The 17,749-nt window shown below is 43.7% G+C and overlaps 1 protein-coding gene across 1 annotated transcript in view; it reads left to right on the top strand.

Annotated features, from left to right (window-relative positions):
• Positions 1–17,749, top strand: part of DNAH11 (dynein axonemal heavy chain 11) — a 420,238-nt gene that overhangs the window by 346,548 nt on the left and 55,941 nt on the right. Inside the window, exons 66-67 of the mRNA XM_082257534.1 lie at positions 384–506; positions 15,406–15,610. Of these exons, the coding sequence (XP_082113660.1) occupies positions 384–506; positions 15,406–15,610 (328 nt within the window). The remainder of the gene's footprint in view (positions 1–383; positions 507–15,405; positions 15,611–17,749) is intronic.

Raw genomic sequence — 17,749 nt, 5'->3', positions numbered from 1 at the left:
ATGCTACAAATAATGACACCAAAGACACCAACGTGAAGTCACGTTGACGCGTATCACACATACATCTTGTGCTGGAATTCCTGGATGTGCGGCTATTTCTTTTTCTACATGCAATGGTACTTATGCTTGTGCTAAGAATGTAACTTTTTAAGGTATGCGCTAGATTGATGTAAGTCAACAGTTTCAGTCTGGCGATTTTTAAGCTTCTTTTTAAATAGTTCTCACTCAGGAATAAAAACTTGGGTATTTTGACCATACCCATATTTCCAAAAAAAACAAAACAATTTGGCTGAAGTTCAACTAAGTTTCTACGATTTACAATATTTAGATCAGGTAAATTGTGATGTCATTCTGTGCCTTAAATTCTCTCTCTCTGCCCTTAGTTACCTGAACACAATTGAAAATGCCCTGGCATCTGGTGATACCATATTAATTGAAAATCTGGATGAAACAGTTGATCCTGTACTTGACCCTCTTTTGGGAAGAAATACCATTAAACGAGGCCGGTAAGTTGTTGTAATGCAAACATTTTGTACATCTTTTTTGTCTCCTGGTCAGTCTATTTATAATGCACTTTTGTTGTTATGTTGCATTCATTAAACATATAGAGTATGTTTGTACTCTGGAAACATTTAAGAAAAAAATTGAGCTGTATTACACAATTAAAAAGGCCTAACTAACCTGAGCTGATTCTGTAATCTAAAACACGAACGTTTTTGTACCCAAGGCTGTAAAATGTATGACTGTGTAGAACTGTTGTTATGAATTCAATATTCTGTGCTTTAAAATATGTTCCACGATGCGTATAATATGTAAGTATACCTAACTGTAAGTGTGGAAAAAAGTATTACAGTGGCAGACAGAAAATGCATAACACTTGCGCCATCTTGTGGCCACAAACCAAAATAAAATACATGCGTCCCTAAATTATTTCTTTTTGAAACATGGGGTCATAGCTGTTCGTAGGATTTTTGGTAGCTCAAATAAACCTCTTTGCAAGACAACTGAAATGAGTGAGTGACTGTTGTCAACCAGAGATTAAAGTACAGCATCACCTTTGGTGAAGTTGTAATTTAGGTAAACCCCCACCCCACTTAATGCAGTCTACCTGTTAAAATATTTATCTTCCTCCATCTTAGAATTCTTGGTTGTGCATCCCTACCTGGCATCACACAGTCTTTGCAATACAACATCGAGGCTGGTTCCTCTTCCTACTGTGCCCATGCTCCATGGATTAGTTAATTTCTATGGATGAGCCATACTAATGGTGGCCTCCAGCTGCCCAGAGAAGTACAGCTAACCAATAGTAATGAATGGGACCACAGTGCAAATGTGCAGTAGGAAGAGTTTGGAGGTAATGCTTTCCAATAGTTGTCTCATTCCTATTTACAACATGCCTATTCAGGTCCTATGGCTATAAATGATGGAAGCCAGACAGCCATGCAACTACCTGTACACCTACACCACAAAACAATTCCCTCCTCCCTCTTTCCACCTTACTAACAAGCCTATCCCAAGATTGCATATCCCACTCATGGAAAAAAAGCCAATTTTTCTGCAGGGCCTACCCACGGCCACCACAGCCTACATCCCTTCCCTTTTCTGCTCAGAAATCAAATCTCACAGGCTGGTGCATGCAGCCTATTGGTAAAAATGGGTCTTCAAGTCATCAAGTGCCTACAGTGAGCATGAGCTTGCCTACAAGGTTGGAATTTTAAACAGAAAGGAACCATGGGCTGCAGTGGATTTCAGCTTGCAGCTGAAAATGTATTTTTTATTATTTCTTTACACATTCAGATGTGTGATTTCCGGTAAGTGGGGGAGAGGGAGCTGCAAGGCCAGGTGAATGTTGGTACAACCTCACCCACTTTTCCAATAACAATTTCCCACGCAATAGCCTCTGTGAGGCTTATGGTGTTGTCAGTGACAGACCCACGTCAGAGTCTTTGTAGCATGAACACTTGTTATTGGTGCTCTCGATGGTGCTGCTCAAACCCTTACCTGGCTTTTCAGCTTATTGAAAATGTTAATTTCCTCCTGACTGGAAGCCAAGCAAAGATGTGCAATTAGGTAGTTCTAGCAGTCCCCATTATGGGAGCTGGTCACCACTCTGTAGATGTAGGATAATTAATTCTAAAGTGGCTAATGGCTAAATTGGGGTAGCCCAACTACTGGCTGTCTGCATAGTTTCACAAGGTACTTGACCTTAAAAAAAAAGAAGTGCAAAAAATAAAGGAAAAGTATAAAAAAATACTGAATTATTCCCAGACAAAACATTTTTTGTTTTGTTTTGGATAGATTAGGGAGGATTAGAACCCCTGTTAGATTCACACTTCTATCAGAGGTTCAGTTAGTGCCAGTGCCAGTGACAGAATGGGCGGTTGGGTGCCCCTCCCCACAGTGGCGGAACTCCAGGGCCCAGTCACAAGTACTCAATTCCTGTCCCGATGTTCTATCAGATTTCCCTACCCCATCAGATTTCCCTACCTACGTCATTTCCGGTTGAGATCAGCTGTGGATTCATCATGCACCAGCTGTAGCTGCGTCACATGTCCTACTGCTCATGCGCAGAATAGGTAGGGAATTTTTATAACATCGTAAGAGGTGAGGCACAAGTCCTACAGCACATTAGCACCAACGGGTTGGGCAGCGGGATCTCTTATAACAAACATCCATCCTATCTCCATGGCCCACACTGCGCTGACCCGACACTGCGCAGAGCCGGCACTGCACCGACCTAACAATCTGATCTCCATGCCCCACACTGTGCCGATCCGACAATGAGACAGTGGGCATGCACATGTGGGTAGGGAATAGGATTGTCCCATTGTCGGCTGGGTGCAGTGTGGGCCATGGAGATCGGATGTATGTTTGTTATAAGAGATGCCGCTGCCCGATCCGTTGGTGCTCATGCACAGTAGGACTTGTGCCTCACCTCTTATGATGTTATCAAAATTCCCTACCTATTCCGCACATGCACAGTAGGACGTGTGATGCGGCTACAGCTGGTGCATGACGAACCCGCACCGGAAATGACGTAGGTAGGGAAATCTGATGGGGTAGGGTTTTCTGATAGAACACCGGCAGCCATACTTTACAGGAAGTGGGGAAAAATATCCAGAAATAGAAAATAAAAACACTTTTTTTAAAATATGGTAAGGCAAGAACCCTCAGAAAGGAAGTGTATATCCCTCTGCCAAAACCCTAAAGAGTAACTTCACTTATGTTGAGAAAAAAAACATTCCCCTCTTGGTGATCTCTGTACATTGCAAGGATTTTAACAAACTTTGTTGCATATTCCTACCTTTTGTTGTTGAAGAAATCGCTGTTTGTATCCATGTGCAAAATTAATGAATAGGAGTGACCTTATAATTACCAATCAGCTGGTGCACCTGCAATGCTCTAATGAGGAAAACAGCAGGGCCTGCATTCCTTTAGTGCAGGCATATCCAAAGTCCGGTCCACGGGCTAATTGCGGCCCGCAGGCCGCTTTAATACGGGCTCACAGGTAATTTGGAAAAATCTATTATTGTGGCCCCTGTAAATCCCAGAGCACTGCTCTGGACCCCTGGGATCTCAGGACCAGCAGCCTCTCCATGATGATTGGCATAACACCTGGGGGTCAAGTAGCAGCTGTGTGAGACAAAACACACCAGGTGGGATGTTCAAAAGCATCAGTCACACAAGGGTTAAACACTTATAAGCGCTATATGAACCCACCGATGATGATTAATGATGGCAGCAATAATAGTCATGAATGATGCCAATGTAGTAAATAGAACACTGAAAAGTTGTCAGGACAACCATATGAGAAACAGGCACTCCTCACGCTCCCCTGCATTGGGTCACTGCACATGTCGCTCACCACCAGTGGCTCTATAGCGGTTTAAGCCTCATTTTGGTCCTCCTCTCCACCAGAGTCTGACGCATGCTCCGAATTGAGCTGTATACATTGTAAAACCTCAGTTAATGTCAGTTGGTCTAAATCAGTTATAAATATATTTGGACACAACATGTATACTTTGTTTTATGTTCCTGTTCATATTTTTTTAACTTAAAAGTTGACAGACAACCTTTATTACCAATAATATGCAATGTATTTTACAATGTTCCTCATATATATTTCAGCTTCCTAGATTTTTGTTTCCTCTGGCCTTCATATATGAAAGGCAGAGTGATTTAACACCTGTTTAGATTTGTCATCCATGTGACAAAATGAAGAGTATGCCGTTTGCAATAAATTTTGCATAATATACAGTAGTTATTTTGCATTTCATTTTAATGGTCCAAAGAATGTCAGGCAAAATGGTCGGCCCTCACGCATGTTTACCTCATCAAATCTGGCCCGCTTTAAAAAAAATGTAGACACCCCTGCTTTAGTGGTTTCCCTTTGAGAGTATGCACCAAAAATGACTTGTTTGTTGCAAGGGATGCCCAAAATCCGACTTGTATCTTAGTGCAGACTTCTAGGAAAATCATTAAACCAATCACACAAGCAGGAAAATACATTTTTGGAGGCATTCTGTACACCAACTGTGTACATAATGCCTCGAGGCAGCCATATTGCATTGTATTTTACAGAAAATTACAGCACTGCAGATTGAAAAGGAAAGGTAATTTTCTCTAGCGCTCATCGACAGACGTAGTCCTCGGTGATACACCACCTTCGGGTTATGTTACCTCCGCAGGAGCAGGACTAGACAGGAAATTAAAAAGCTCTGGCCACACCCTAGGGGCAGTCCCAGAGGGTATATCCTCTCTCTCTCTGCCTCAGCAAATCAGTTATTTTCTGTCTAGTTAGGAGTAAGGACCTAGATACCTTGCTGGGATCTTAGGTCCTGGCAAGAATTTTTTTCTAAAAGGATTTTTGGACAGCTTTTTTTCTCCAGTGTTCCTGTGAGATCTTCAAGCAAGAAAGCTGAACTGGGCGACGGGCTGGATGTTGAGATCCGGTGGTCACCCCAGTTCAGCCTACGAGCGCGTGCAGGCCATAGCTCCGCGCTGGGTCGGCCGCGACAAAGTCCCATTAAAAGGACTGAACCCGCGAGTTAAACGTCTCGCTGAAACGCCAAAGACCATGAGTCACGGCGTCCGTATCGGTCGACAGCCCTCCCGCCCCGGTGGAGAGGGGTACTGTCAGGAGTTGGTGCCCGCCTGGTTCCGGTATGGTGAGTAGTATGTTCCCCCTTTTTTCCCTGACGGGTTTTGTGGTGAACGCGGGCCCCTCTCTGTATGGTAAGAAAGAGTTCTTTCTATCCTATAACATGTCACAAATCCTCCTACTTTGAGTGTGATTTTATGTGTGCAAAAAGCCAGGAGGCTTGGTTTGGGAGCTAACAATCTATTGTATACATGTTTAAAGATGTAATCTGTGGCATTCTGGGAATCTTATGGGTTAAGTATAAGCTACCTACCAGTCAGAAGCCATGGACATGTAGACTGCCTTCCAAGTCAGATCTCCAGCTAATAGCAGGCCTCCCGAACGGCCATGCGGTCCGCCAGGGCCGGTACCGCCAACCACGCCATATCCCCATGCAGAGAGAGTGTTGTGTGCCTGCAGCACACCGCTAGTCAGCACAGGCCGCCGCCATTTTTTTTGCTGGATCGCACGAGCCGCCATTTTGGCGTAGCCTCGTGTCTCCAGCATGGGGGCGGCCATGTTTGAGGTGATTCTACACCTCGTGGAGCTTGGGGGAGGCGCCGGAAGGCGTGCAGAGGGGCGGAGCCGCCTCCTTTCTTCCTGGGCAGCCAGCCAAAAGACTTCCTGTTTGTCTAAGACAGCGCTGTAAGCTGTTGCAGTTCAACTCTGAACATCAAGTGGTGAGCCTGGGGGTCTATCTCTCTCTCTCTCGATCGATAGGGATCCCTAGCAGGTAACACTAAGGGGTTTTTTTGTGGCGCTGAGGGTCAAAAAAAAAAAAAAAAAAAAAGTTTTTTCTTTACTTTGAATTATATCATCCAGGAAGTAACTGGAGTTATTATGGACCCTGCCACACATATTCCCCCACCTGTTTCCCTCGAGGGGGCCTCGGGACCCGCCGGTGCACAGAGTATAGAGTCATTTACAGCAATTTTGGAGTCTATGGTGGCTCGGGTGGAGGCGGCCTGTCAGGGACGGGGGTCAAGGAAGCGACCCCCGCCTACCCCTATACTATCTGACACCTCTGACTCTGATTCAGAGATGGTCACTGCAGTTGCAGGTTCCTCTGCAAGGGCTGTTATCCCAGGTAAAGCCCCCTCAGACAGTGAGGAGGACGCTTCTTCTCCTGCTATAATTCAGGAAGAAGCATTGGTGGACGCACTAGTTGTGGCAGTGCAAGAAACCTTAAAACTTGAGGCTTTACCGGCAGAGGCAACTGAAACAGAGAGGCCTTTTGGGACTAATAAGCCCATCAAGACGGCGAAGGCTTTTCCTGTACCTAAATGTTTTGGTAATCAGATTAAAGGAGAATGGGAGCATTCTAAACGTACCTTTACTATTTCCAAGCGTATTGCTAGACGCTATCCGTTTGAGGAATCCATCATTAAGAAATGGACGGTACCACCAGTCGTGGATCCGCCTATTTCCAGGCTGAATAAAGCCACGGTTATTCCAGTGGAGGACACTTCGTCCTTTAAGGATCCGGTGGATCGAAAGATAGAAGCGGAGTCCCGCACTATCTTTTCTCTGATAGGGTCAGCATTTAGACCAGTAATTGTTATTGGTCTAGTTTCCCAGACACTTACGGAATGGGCGAAAATGGTACGCCAAGATCTTAGGGGAAAAGATATTCCCCAGGAGACATCTGATTTGATAGAACAGATCATACAAGGGCTACGGTTTATCTGTGACGCAGCCTTGGACACTACTCCCTTGTTAGGGCATGCATCTAAGTTAGCAGTGATCCTCAGACGTGTGCTGTGGTTAAAATGCTGGTCAGCTGACCTAGGTTCCAAAAAGACTTTGACCAATCTCCCTTTCCAGGGGAATCGTCTATTTGGAGCCAACCTAGATGAAATCATTAAGGATGCCACCGGGGGCAAGAGTACTTTTTTGCCACAGGCTGCAAAAGCTAAGGGACCTCGCAACAAGCGAGGACCTTTCTTTACCGCCCATAAAGGGCGCCCGGCTGGTACTCCCGGGAAAGGCAAGACTCCTCCAGGAGGGTTCAAGAAGGGCTGGTCGGACAAGCAGAGGACCAACCCAGCCAAACCCGAAGTAAAGGAGTACACAGCCTGAAGGTGCGCCCCCACCCGATTTCAGGGTGGGGGGACGTTTTCACCGGTATTCAGGACATTAGATCGAGCATCAACCACTACTACCGGTGCGATTCTTCCCTTCCAACATTTAAGTACAGGAAGCGGTAGTTACCGTTCCCTGTATAGATCTTTTCCTTTACCTTTTCCTAAGATTAGTCCCGATACCTCACAGGAATCGGATCTGATTGACCAGATAGGCCAAGTAGCCTCTAGTCGGGTGACTTCGGTCCCTGAGGTTCAACCAGAAAAGATCACCTTTCCTGATAACTATCAGGTATCTGATAAATGTGTGGGAACAGAAAACGACCAGACTTTCTCGGATGGTCGGGGCCAGATAGCTCTAGGGACGCCTGGTTCAGATCCAATCAGCGCCAGTGGTCCTAGAAATTCTAGGCTGGCCTCTTCAAGCCGGCCTGGCCGACTTGGACATGTTAGTCGCAGACGTTCCGTGGGAACTTCGTCTCAGGGAGTGTCTGTAGTCTCAAGGACCTATTTACCTTCGTGCTTTACAGTCGCTGGTTTTAATGGCCTGGCCATTGAGACCCAAGTACTGAAGGACAGAGGTTTGTCTACTTCAGTCATTCCTACCCTTATTAAAGCAAGGAAAGCGACTTCCAGCAAAGTCTATTATCACACATGGAAGACTTATATTGCGTGGTGCGAATCTTTAGGATTTCCTCCACGTACCTATTCGGTGTCTCGAATATTGGCCTTTTTGCAACAAGGGGTTGAGCAGAAGCTAGCCTTGAGCACCATCAAGGGTCAAGTTTCAGCATTAGCAATCTTCTTTCAGAAACCTTTAGCTACCAAATCCTTGGTGCGGAATTTCATCCAGGGGGTGCGGCACCTGGCTCCTCCAGTCCGCGCGCCCTTACCGCCCTGGGATCTTAATTTGGTTTTGTCGGTTCTACAGAAACCTCCCTTTGAAAACATCAGGGAGATTCCCTTGCTTACTTTATCCCAGAAGGTGGTCTTCTTGGTGGCTATTACTTCTGCTCGCAGGGTGTCAGAACTGGCTGCATTATCATGCCAGTCCCCATACCTAGTGATTCATAGGGATAAGGTAGTACTTCATCCTAAGCCATCTTTTCTTCCTAAGGTGGTTTCAGATTTTCATCTGAATGAAGATATTGTACTACCTTCCTTGTGTCCTCAGCCCAAGCATCATCGGGAACATGCGTTGCATTCCTTGGATGTGGTTCGGGCAATCAGGGTATACCTGAAAGCTACGGAATCATTCCGTAAGACGGATTCACTTTTTGTGATCACGGATGGCCCCAGAAAGGGTTTGCCTGCATCTGCCGCGACCATTGCCAAATGGATTAGACAAACGGTGGTACAGGCTTATTCTATTAAGGGTCAGAGTCCTCCGTTCCCTGTTAGGGCGCACTCCACTCGAGCGATCAGTACTTCCTGGGCCTTTCGCCATCAGGCGTCAGTGGTCCAGGTATGTAAGGCGGCCACTTGGTCGTCGGTACATACCTTTACTAAATTCTATAAAATTGATGTGACGGCATCGGCGGATGCCTCATTTGGTCGCAAGGTTTTGCAGGCCGCAATTTGAGGAGACCGGTGGTCTACCTCGAGGGTTTTTTTCTGTTTGAAAATTTTTTTGTTGAGTCTCATCATTAAGGATGAGCATTGTAAACTTCTAGTTGGCACCGGTTGGGCCTTCTAGATTGGGATTTGATTTCCATTTTCCCACCCCTCAGTTGTGATACTGCTCTGGGACGTCCCGAAGGTGGTGTATCACCGAGGACTACGTCTGTCGATGAGCGCTAGAGAAAAATGGATTTTTGTAAAATCTTACCGTAAAATCCTTTTCTCTTAGCTCATCGACAGACGTAGTCCCCGCCCCTCTGTTTTGGAGTTGGGTTGGGTTAAATTCTCTAAGCACTGCTTTTTCACATAACTGATTTGCTGAGGCAGAGAGAGAGAGGATATACCCTCTGGGACTGCCCCTAGGGTGTGGCCAGAGCTTTTTAATTTCCTGTCTAGTCCTGCTCCTGCGGAGGTAACATAACCCGAAGGTGGTGTATCACCGAGGACTACGTCTGTCGATGAGCTAAGAGAAAAGGATTTTACGGTAAGATTTTACAAAAATCCATTTTTTACTAACATTCAACTACAATATGGCTTGTGTCACAATTGTTTATACTATATTATTGTTTTATTTTTCTTTTTTTTTTTCTCCGCAAAAGTTAACCTTTAACTCCTAACTTTTCCTTACACTGTGATTGCACATACGCTTTAAATATTACTCTAATAAATATTCTATAGCAGAGGTCCAGTCAGTAAACGTTTCTTCTAGCAGAGGTCCAAATATCATGTTGGTACCCATGGTGTCTTTTCGCATGTGCCAAACCACATGTTGCTGCAGCACCATGCGGCTTGGTTCTGTGTGATTTTTGGGAAAAAAAGGTCAAGGACTGAAAATAGGTTGACCCACCCATGATGTGCGTGCCACATACATAAGCGTCCTCAGGCCCACTGCACATCAAGATCCCCTCTTTATGAGTGTCCCCAGGTCCCTTTATATCACCCCCCCTCTACCCCACCCCATTCACAGTAATGTTCTCACACTTTCTTGACATCAACCCCCCACATTATTGTCCTCAGTCAGCCAACCCCCCCCCCCCCCCCCCCACAATACAGTCCTCAGCCGCCCCGCAATACTGTCCTCCGCCCCCGCACATTACTGTGCTTATTCCCCTCATTTCTCAGCCGCCCCTCCCCACATTACAGTCCTCAGGGCCCCCCACATCACAGTCCTCAGCCCCCTAACTTAATGTCCTCAGCCCCCCCCCCCCACTATGATGTCCTCAACCCACCACATTACAGCCTCAGCTTCCCCACATCGCAGTCCTCACCCTCCACACTTTAATGTCCCCAGTCCCCCAATTTAATGACTTTAGCCCCCCCCCCCCACATCACAGTCCTCAGCCCCCCCACATCACAGTCCTCAGTCCACCCACATCACAGTCCTCAGCCTCCCCACTTTATTGTCCTCAATCCCTCCAATTTAATGTCCTTAGAACCCCCTCCTCAGTCCCCCCCCCCACTTTAATTACCTTACCCCCCCCCCACCACATTACAATCCCCAGTCCCCCGCTTTACTGTTCTCAGACACACACACACACACACACACACATCACAGTTCCCAGCCCTCCACTTTATTGTCCTAACCCCCCCCCCCACATTACAATCCTCAGTGCCCCACTTTAATATCCTCAGACTCCCACCCTCCCCCCCCCCTCCACACACACCCACATTACGGTCCTCAGGCTCCTCCAACTTTGATGTCATCAGCCCCCCCATATCACTGTACTCAGCACAAACATTCCTCATTTTCAGCTTTTCACACTAGTGTCCTCACTCCCTGTAACTTTGCCCCCTACCTCACTGTCTTACCTTGCCTACTTAGATTAAAGATCGGAGGGAGGCACAGGCACAGCATGTCTGGATGGAGGGGGTATTGCAAGATTGTGATTGGTTGCTAGGACCGCCCTTCATCCTAGCAGCCAATTACCTGCTTGTTAACCTGGGGCAGCTCCGCCCTCCATCCAGAACTGTCCTGCCTCCTGCTGTCGGCTCTGTGACGATTACAGAGTGACAGCAGGGAGAAGAAAAGGCTGCTAAATGGGGGTACCGCGGCGGCCTGAATGGAAACGTGACGCAGCCCACATTTGGCCCGCTGTCTGCCATTTAGTGATGCCCGTTCTATAGTTATAGCTTTAGGGAAAATAAATATTGTTTTCACATAAATTGTAACCTTTTTTTTTTTTTTTTTTTTTAGTCAGGGCTTAAGGCAAATAAATGTTACCCCCCCCCCCCCCCCCCAATTTCTTGTATTCCAAAATGAGATTATAGACAGAAATTAAATATGAATCATATGTATATCTCTTCAAATAAATGTTCTATAAGAGCATCTTCAGCCCAAGTCTTTTTTTTTTTAGCTGAAAGTATTTCTAGTGAATAATGGTTAAAAATCGTATCTGATCTTTATTGCTGTTGGTGTCCTCTCTGAAAAATTCAAAATGGGTGTCAATAGAACAGGAATATATTTCAGTGGAGGGGAGGTCCAGTGGGATTTGCCTTTACTTTTGGGGGAATTCCACTAGTTTTCTGCAATGTCTCTGGAAAATCTCGGATGGGAACAAAGAAAAAAAATTTAACTTTGACACCAGTTCAAACCTTCCCTGCCCTATCCAAAATGAAAAAAAATAAATAAATTGTCTGGACTCGAAGGTGTTTTTTTCCTTGCTGGAAACTCCAATAGTGCTTTATTTCCCTCTATTAGATTGAAAAAATTTTCTTCGAAGTGTGCTTTCCAGCACCTGTGACCTACCGCACATTCACTTCAAAATGTTAAATCTGTTTTGTGCAAGTTGTCTTTTTACCCTAACCACTGTGAATTTAACAATTACAATAAGCAAGGATGGCAACCGCACTTAAAATGTATGATTTTTTTTTTTTTTTTTTTTTTTATGGATATTATGAATAATGCATTTTCCAATGTACATACTACACAACTCCTAGTAATATCCAATATACAATATTGCAGTTTTGGATGTTTTAATGACTAGCCAGGATATAAATTCCTCCCTTGAAATAATGGCTAAATAGATGGTTGTGATATATTTGGTGCAGTCCAACAGTTGAAGTTCATTAATAATTGGAATGTTGTGGAGTATGAAGTAATGAATACTAATTACTCCTTTCATGTCTGACAGCACCCTGCGGACCAATCCATCAGCTCAGACTTTAATTTGGTTCCAGTAATGGTTCTATCAATAGTACATTAATTCTGTGTTGAAAAGATATACAGTTGAACCTGACCCACACTGTAGACTCCGGTGTCATAAAATGGCCACATACTGGCAACAACTAGGCAATTACAAATAATTAAATCTAGTGCGCTTTAGACACCACTAATTTCAAATAAAATATGTCTTATGATATCAATTGACAGTGGAAAGCGTAGCAGGAAATATTTATTGAATTGTATCGGAGCCAAAGCAAATGTTCTAGCATTTTAGGTGGCTGACCTGTAAAGGTATTTGTAGTGATAGTATCGCCCTGAGGGTTACGGATTCAATTTTTGGAACTTTAATATTTTGGTGACTTTAAAAAATAAATCTTTGTTTTTTTGTAAACTCAGTTTAAGTATTTTAACTGCAGTAGCTCCTTCCAAGGGTGCTTTGTTTTGGAAATAATAGCAGTGATTTAAAGAAAACCTGTCATGGAAGAAATGTGGAGACTGCTGTCGATGACCACCTTTTGAAAATGCTAGTTGTCTGGCTGTGCCTGGTTTCAAAACCTTCTAAATCACTGACCCATACTAAGTGTGCAGCTAGTAAAGTCAAAATGTCTAACCTGTATGCGTCTGGGTCAGTGATTTAGAAACCATTGACGCCACTGGCTCTGCATGCAATGCACTGGATTTACAAGCAGTTTGCATTTTCAGAAGGAGAGGTCTGCAATGATAGCCTAGCTATATTATTTAGGGCAGGATTCATTTAATGGAAATAAAATCTATTTTAAAGGTGAAATGTCATGTAATTATGTACTATGTGCTGGGATGACAAATAGGGATATCTTCTGGTATATTGACAAGCAGGTTTTATGACATGGCTGGCAACAATCTTTAAAATGTAAGTATAAAATGTATTGCAGTCTCTGTTGTTCCTATTTTCCCCACTTCCTGCCCTGGTGACATATTAATACTTGGACATTAGTTGAGGAAAAAAATCTCCATTTTAAGGCCAGAAAGAACAATACAAAAAGTTTTCGCTGGAGATATACATTTTAAAGAGAAACTTTACCCCCTTCTTTTTTTTTAATCTTTCACATTACCTAATTTGCTAGTTATCCTCAATAATATAATATAATAACACGTCCAGCGAATCCAGAGTTGTTCTGTTGTGATCCGCTGTGCTGCTGCTGTAGGCCAGGTCCTATGTCGCCATTATCTCTTTTTACATCATTGAGAGCCAGCTGACTTTTTTTTTTTGGTGCATGCAGCTGGTTCCCTGATGATATGCTCTAAAGTCCTTCCTCTTCCAGTCCACAATGTGGAAGCCAATGCTTCCTGGTAAATCTGATGAAAATGGAGGCTGCAAGAGCAGAACTGAGCCTTCTTGGCTAGGTAAGAATGGAGGCAGGAGGCGGGGTGGACCAAGAGACCCAAAAAAAGGGTAAAAAAGATCAACTTTTTTAGTTTAACCACTTCTGGACCGGAAGGTTTTACCCCCTTAAAGCGGAGTTCCACCCTGAAAATTTTTTTTTACCTAAAAATACCCCCAGGACAGTCAGGGCTAGTGCATTTAAGCAACAATAGCCTCTGAACTGTCCCCTGTTTCACTTACCTTTTAGAAGAAATACTTGCCTTGAAAATGTCTTGTCCAGCGCTGCCATCTCAGGTGTTGGCAGCTGAAGCCGGAGCGTCCTCTTCGGTGACGTCGGAGTCTCAGAATGCCCTGCACCGGCCCGGCTCATCACTTCCGGGGCAGGCGCGTCATCCCTGCACAGGCTTCTGGGCATGCCCAGAAGCTGTTCAGCAGAGAATGATGCGCCTGCCCCGGAAGTGATGAGCAGGGCCGGTGCAGGCGCATTGACTCCTGGGATCGATTGCGCTCATCTCCCAGGAGTCAATGCGATGATGAAGTGACGGCGCGGGCCGTGTGCGCAGAGGAAGGAAGAGGAAGGAAGGTAAATATATTTTCATTAAAAACAAGGTAAGTGAAAAAAAAAATGTTAATTATCCAATTCTTTTTCAGGTTCATCTAAGCTAGCGGACGGTGGAAATTTTTTTTTTAGGATGGAACTCCTCTTTAATGACCAGGCCATTTTTTGTGATACGGCACTGCGTTACTTTAACTGACAACTGCACGATCGTGCGACACTGTACCCAAATAAAATTTATGTCCTTTTTTCCCACAAAAAATAAAATTTTTTCATCATTTTAGGCCAATATCTATTCTGCTACATATTTTTGGTAACAAAAAAATCCCAATAAGTGTATTTTGATTGGTTTGCGCAAAAGTTATCATGTCTACAAACTAGGGAAAAGATTTATATCATTTTACATTTTTTTTTTTTTTTTTTTTACTAGTAATAGCGGCAATCAGCAATTTGTAGCGGGACTGTGACATTGCAGGGGACAGATCGGTCACCCAGTTGACATTTTAGACACTTTTGGGGGGACCAGTGACATTACTACAGTAATCAGTGCTAAAAACATGCAATGTTACTGTACTAATGACACTGGCAGGGAAGGGGTTAAGGGGTCCTGGAGAAGCAACAGATGTGAGAGTAAATTTCTCCAAATTGAGAGGAAATAATTTTTTAGATAGTTGTCAACACAACAAGTGTCTCCATTGAAACATTTCCTTTTGATTACTGCTCTGGTAGAGTCTGGGATTTCCCATTTCTTTCTGTTCTAGTAATAAAAAAAGAGGCTAAATCTCTCCAGAAGTATCTATAAACTTTCCCCACTGAATCCAAGACTTTAAACAAAAAAATAAGTAAAAGTTTGCTTGAGGGTTTACATTTTTGGCAAGATAAGATGAAAATAGGGTATTACATAATGAGTACAACAATACTGGTAATATGGGTTTAATGTTGTTCCGTTGCAGTAGTAAAAACATTTTTATGTTAAAGTTATTGCCTAGTTTTCTTAGCCTGTATTTTGCTGGCCAAAAGGTGAAATTACACTTCTAAGTTCTGTTTTAAATTAACATTTATTTCAAGGCCACTTGTCTATTTGTTTTTATTCACCACCATCCTAATTAATGGTATTGTGCTATCACAGTAACATAACGGATGAACAGCCATGCAAATGTTTTATATTTCCCTAATCTGTGATTACAGTCTTGCACGTTAAACAGCTCCTCTGGCTAAACTCAAGGTCGTCACCCAGTTATTCCCTATCCGCCACTAAATCTGGTAATAATAATAAAGACTGGCGTAAACAATGCTACTTGCCCTTTTATTTTACAGACTATTATATGAGGTTAAGTTATACTTGAAATTATTATTATCATTTAATGTACTCAGTGCTATGCAGTGTTGACTTTGCAGTGTTTCCATAGTGCTCCCCAAAGTCTTTCTTTATTTCTATTTTTATGGGGCTGCATGTGATACATTATTTTTTATACATAATAGATATATTAAGATTGGAGACAAAGAATGTGAATACAGCAAAGGCTTCCGCTTAATTCTCCACACAAAGCTTGCCAATCCACACTACAAGCCAGAGCTCCAGGCTCAGACCACCCTGATTAATTTCACAGTCACTACGGATGGACTGGAGGACCAGCTACTGGCAGATGTGGTCAGCATTGAGAGACCAGACCTGGAAAGCCTGAAGGTAAAACAGAAATAACTGTTAGGATTTTGCTTGTGTTGTTTTTGGGATGTGAAATAACTAGCCTGTAAAAGTTCATAGTGGTTAAAGTCGGTTTAGGCACACGCGAAGTTATCATGAATGGTGTCTGTGGAGGTTCTTTTTTATCCTGGTCATGATGTACCTAGTATTAGTTAGTCATTTGTTAGTCAATCTGTAATGTTGAAGATGTTTTACCACTCTTCAAGGTAGCTTTCTCAGCACTAATGAGTGTCTGGAATGCAGTCACCATCAAAATGAGTCTGCCGTGATAAATTCTATGGTGATTGGATTAAGGTGACCAGGGTATAGTGTAGCTATAAATACTGGAGTATGTTGCTGACACTTGTTTGAGCTGAGAAAGCTACTGTACTTTGATGAGTGGAAAATCTTCTTCAACATTACAGAACAAGGCCAGCTGAATGTGACTCACTACTTTTAACTTTATCAGGAGTGGTAGATACTCAGAACAACACAGGCTAGAAGTAGTGAGTCACGTTTAACTGGAGTTGTTCCGTAATGTTGAAGACATTTCAGCACTCATCAAAATACAGTCGATTTCTCTGCTCAAATGCGTGTCTGCAAAATACTCTGATATTTTTTATTTACAACAACAAGAGAGGGGCGCACCGACCTTGTGCACAAGGTCGGTGCACCCCTCTCTTGTTGTTTTTTAGTGTTTTTGGATACCCTTGGTCCTGAGGTGGCAGCAAGACCACAAGTGATGCCAACTAAAGACCATTGAATATTAATCTTTCCCTCATCAAACACCACTTGAGTGCAGGAGAGTTTTTTTAGCTTTTTATTTTTTATTTACACAAAATCCAATCACCATGGAATGAGATATATATATATATATATATATATATATATATATACAGTGGGTACGGAAAGTATTCAGACCCCCTTACATTTTTCACTCTTTGTTATATTGCAGCCATTTGCTAAAATCATTTAAGTTCATTCTTCTTCCTCATGAATGTACACATAACACCCCATACTGACAGAAAAACACAGAATTGTTGACATTGTTGCAGATTTATTAAAAAAGAAAAACTGAAATATCACATGGCCCTAAGTATTCAGACCCTTTGCTCAGTATTTAGTAGAAGCCCCCTTTTGATCTAATACAGCCAGGAGTCTTTTTGGGAAAGATGCAACAAGTCTTTCACACTTGGATTTGGGGATCCTCTGCCATTCCTCCTTGCAGATCCTCTCCAGTTCTGTCAGGTTGGATGGTAAACGTTGGTGGACAGCCATTTTTAGGTCTCTTCAGAGATGCTCAATTGGGTTTAAGTCAGGGCTCTGGCTGGGCCATTCAAGAACAGTCACGGAGTTGTTGTGAAGCCACTCCTTCGTTATTTTAGCTGTGTGCTTAGGGTCATTGTCTTGTTGGAAGGTAAACCTTCGGCCCAGTCTGAGGTCCAGAGCACTCTGGAGAAGGTTTTTGTCCAGGATATCCCTGTACTTGGCCGCATTAATCTTTTCCTCGATTGCAACCAGTCATCCTGTCCCTGCAGCTGAAAAACACCCCCACAGCATGATGCTGCCACCACCATGCTTCACTGTTGGGACTGTATTGGACAGGTGATGAGAAGTGCCTGGTTTTCTCCACACATACCGCTTAGAATTAAGGTCAAAAAGTTCTATTTTGGTCTCATCAGACCAGAGAATCTTATTTCTCACCATCTTGGAGTCCTTCAGGTGTTTTTTTAGCAAACTCCATGCGGGCTTTCATGTGTCTTACACTGAGGAGAGGCTTCCGTCGGGCCACTCTGCCATAAAGCCCCGACTGGTGGAGGGCTGCAGTGATGGTTGACTTTCTACAACTTTCTCCCATCTCCTGACTGCATCTCTGGAGCTCAGCCACAGTGATCTTTGGGTTCTTCTTTACCTCTCTTACCAAGGCTCTTCTCCCCCGATATCTCAGTTTGGCCGGACGGCCAGCTCTAGGAAGGGTTCTGGTCACCCCAAACGTCTTCCATTTGAGGATTATGGAGGCCACTGTGCTCTTAGGAACCTTAAGTTCAGCAGAAATCTTTTTGTAACCTTGGCCAGATCTGTGCCTTGCCACAATTCTGTCTCTGGGCTCTTCAGGCAGTTCCTTTGACCTCATGATTCTCA

The sequence above is a fragment of the Pelophylax lessonae genome, assembly GCF_965119305.1.
Source record: "Pelophylax lessonae genome assembly, chromosome: 5".
Lineage (NCBI taxonomy): Eukaryota > Metazoa > Chordata > Amphibia > Anura > Ranidae > Pelophylax > Pelophylax lessonae.
Note: the sequence above shows the minus strand (reverse complement) of the source record. Positions and strands in the feature narration are given on the sequence as shown.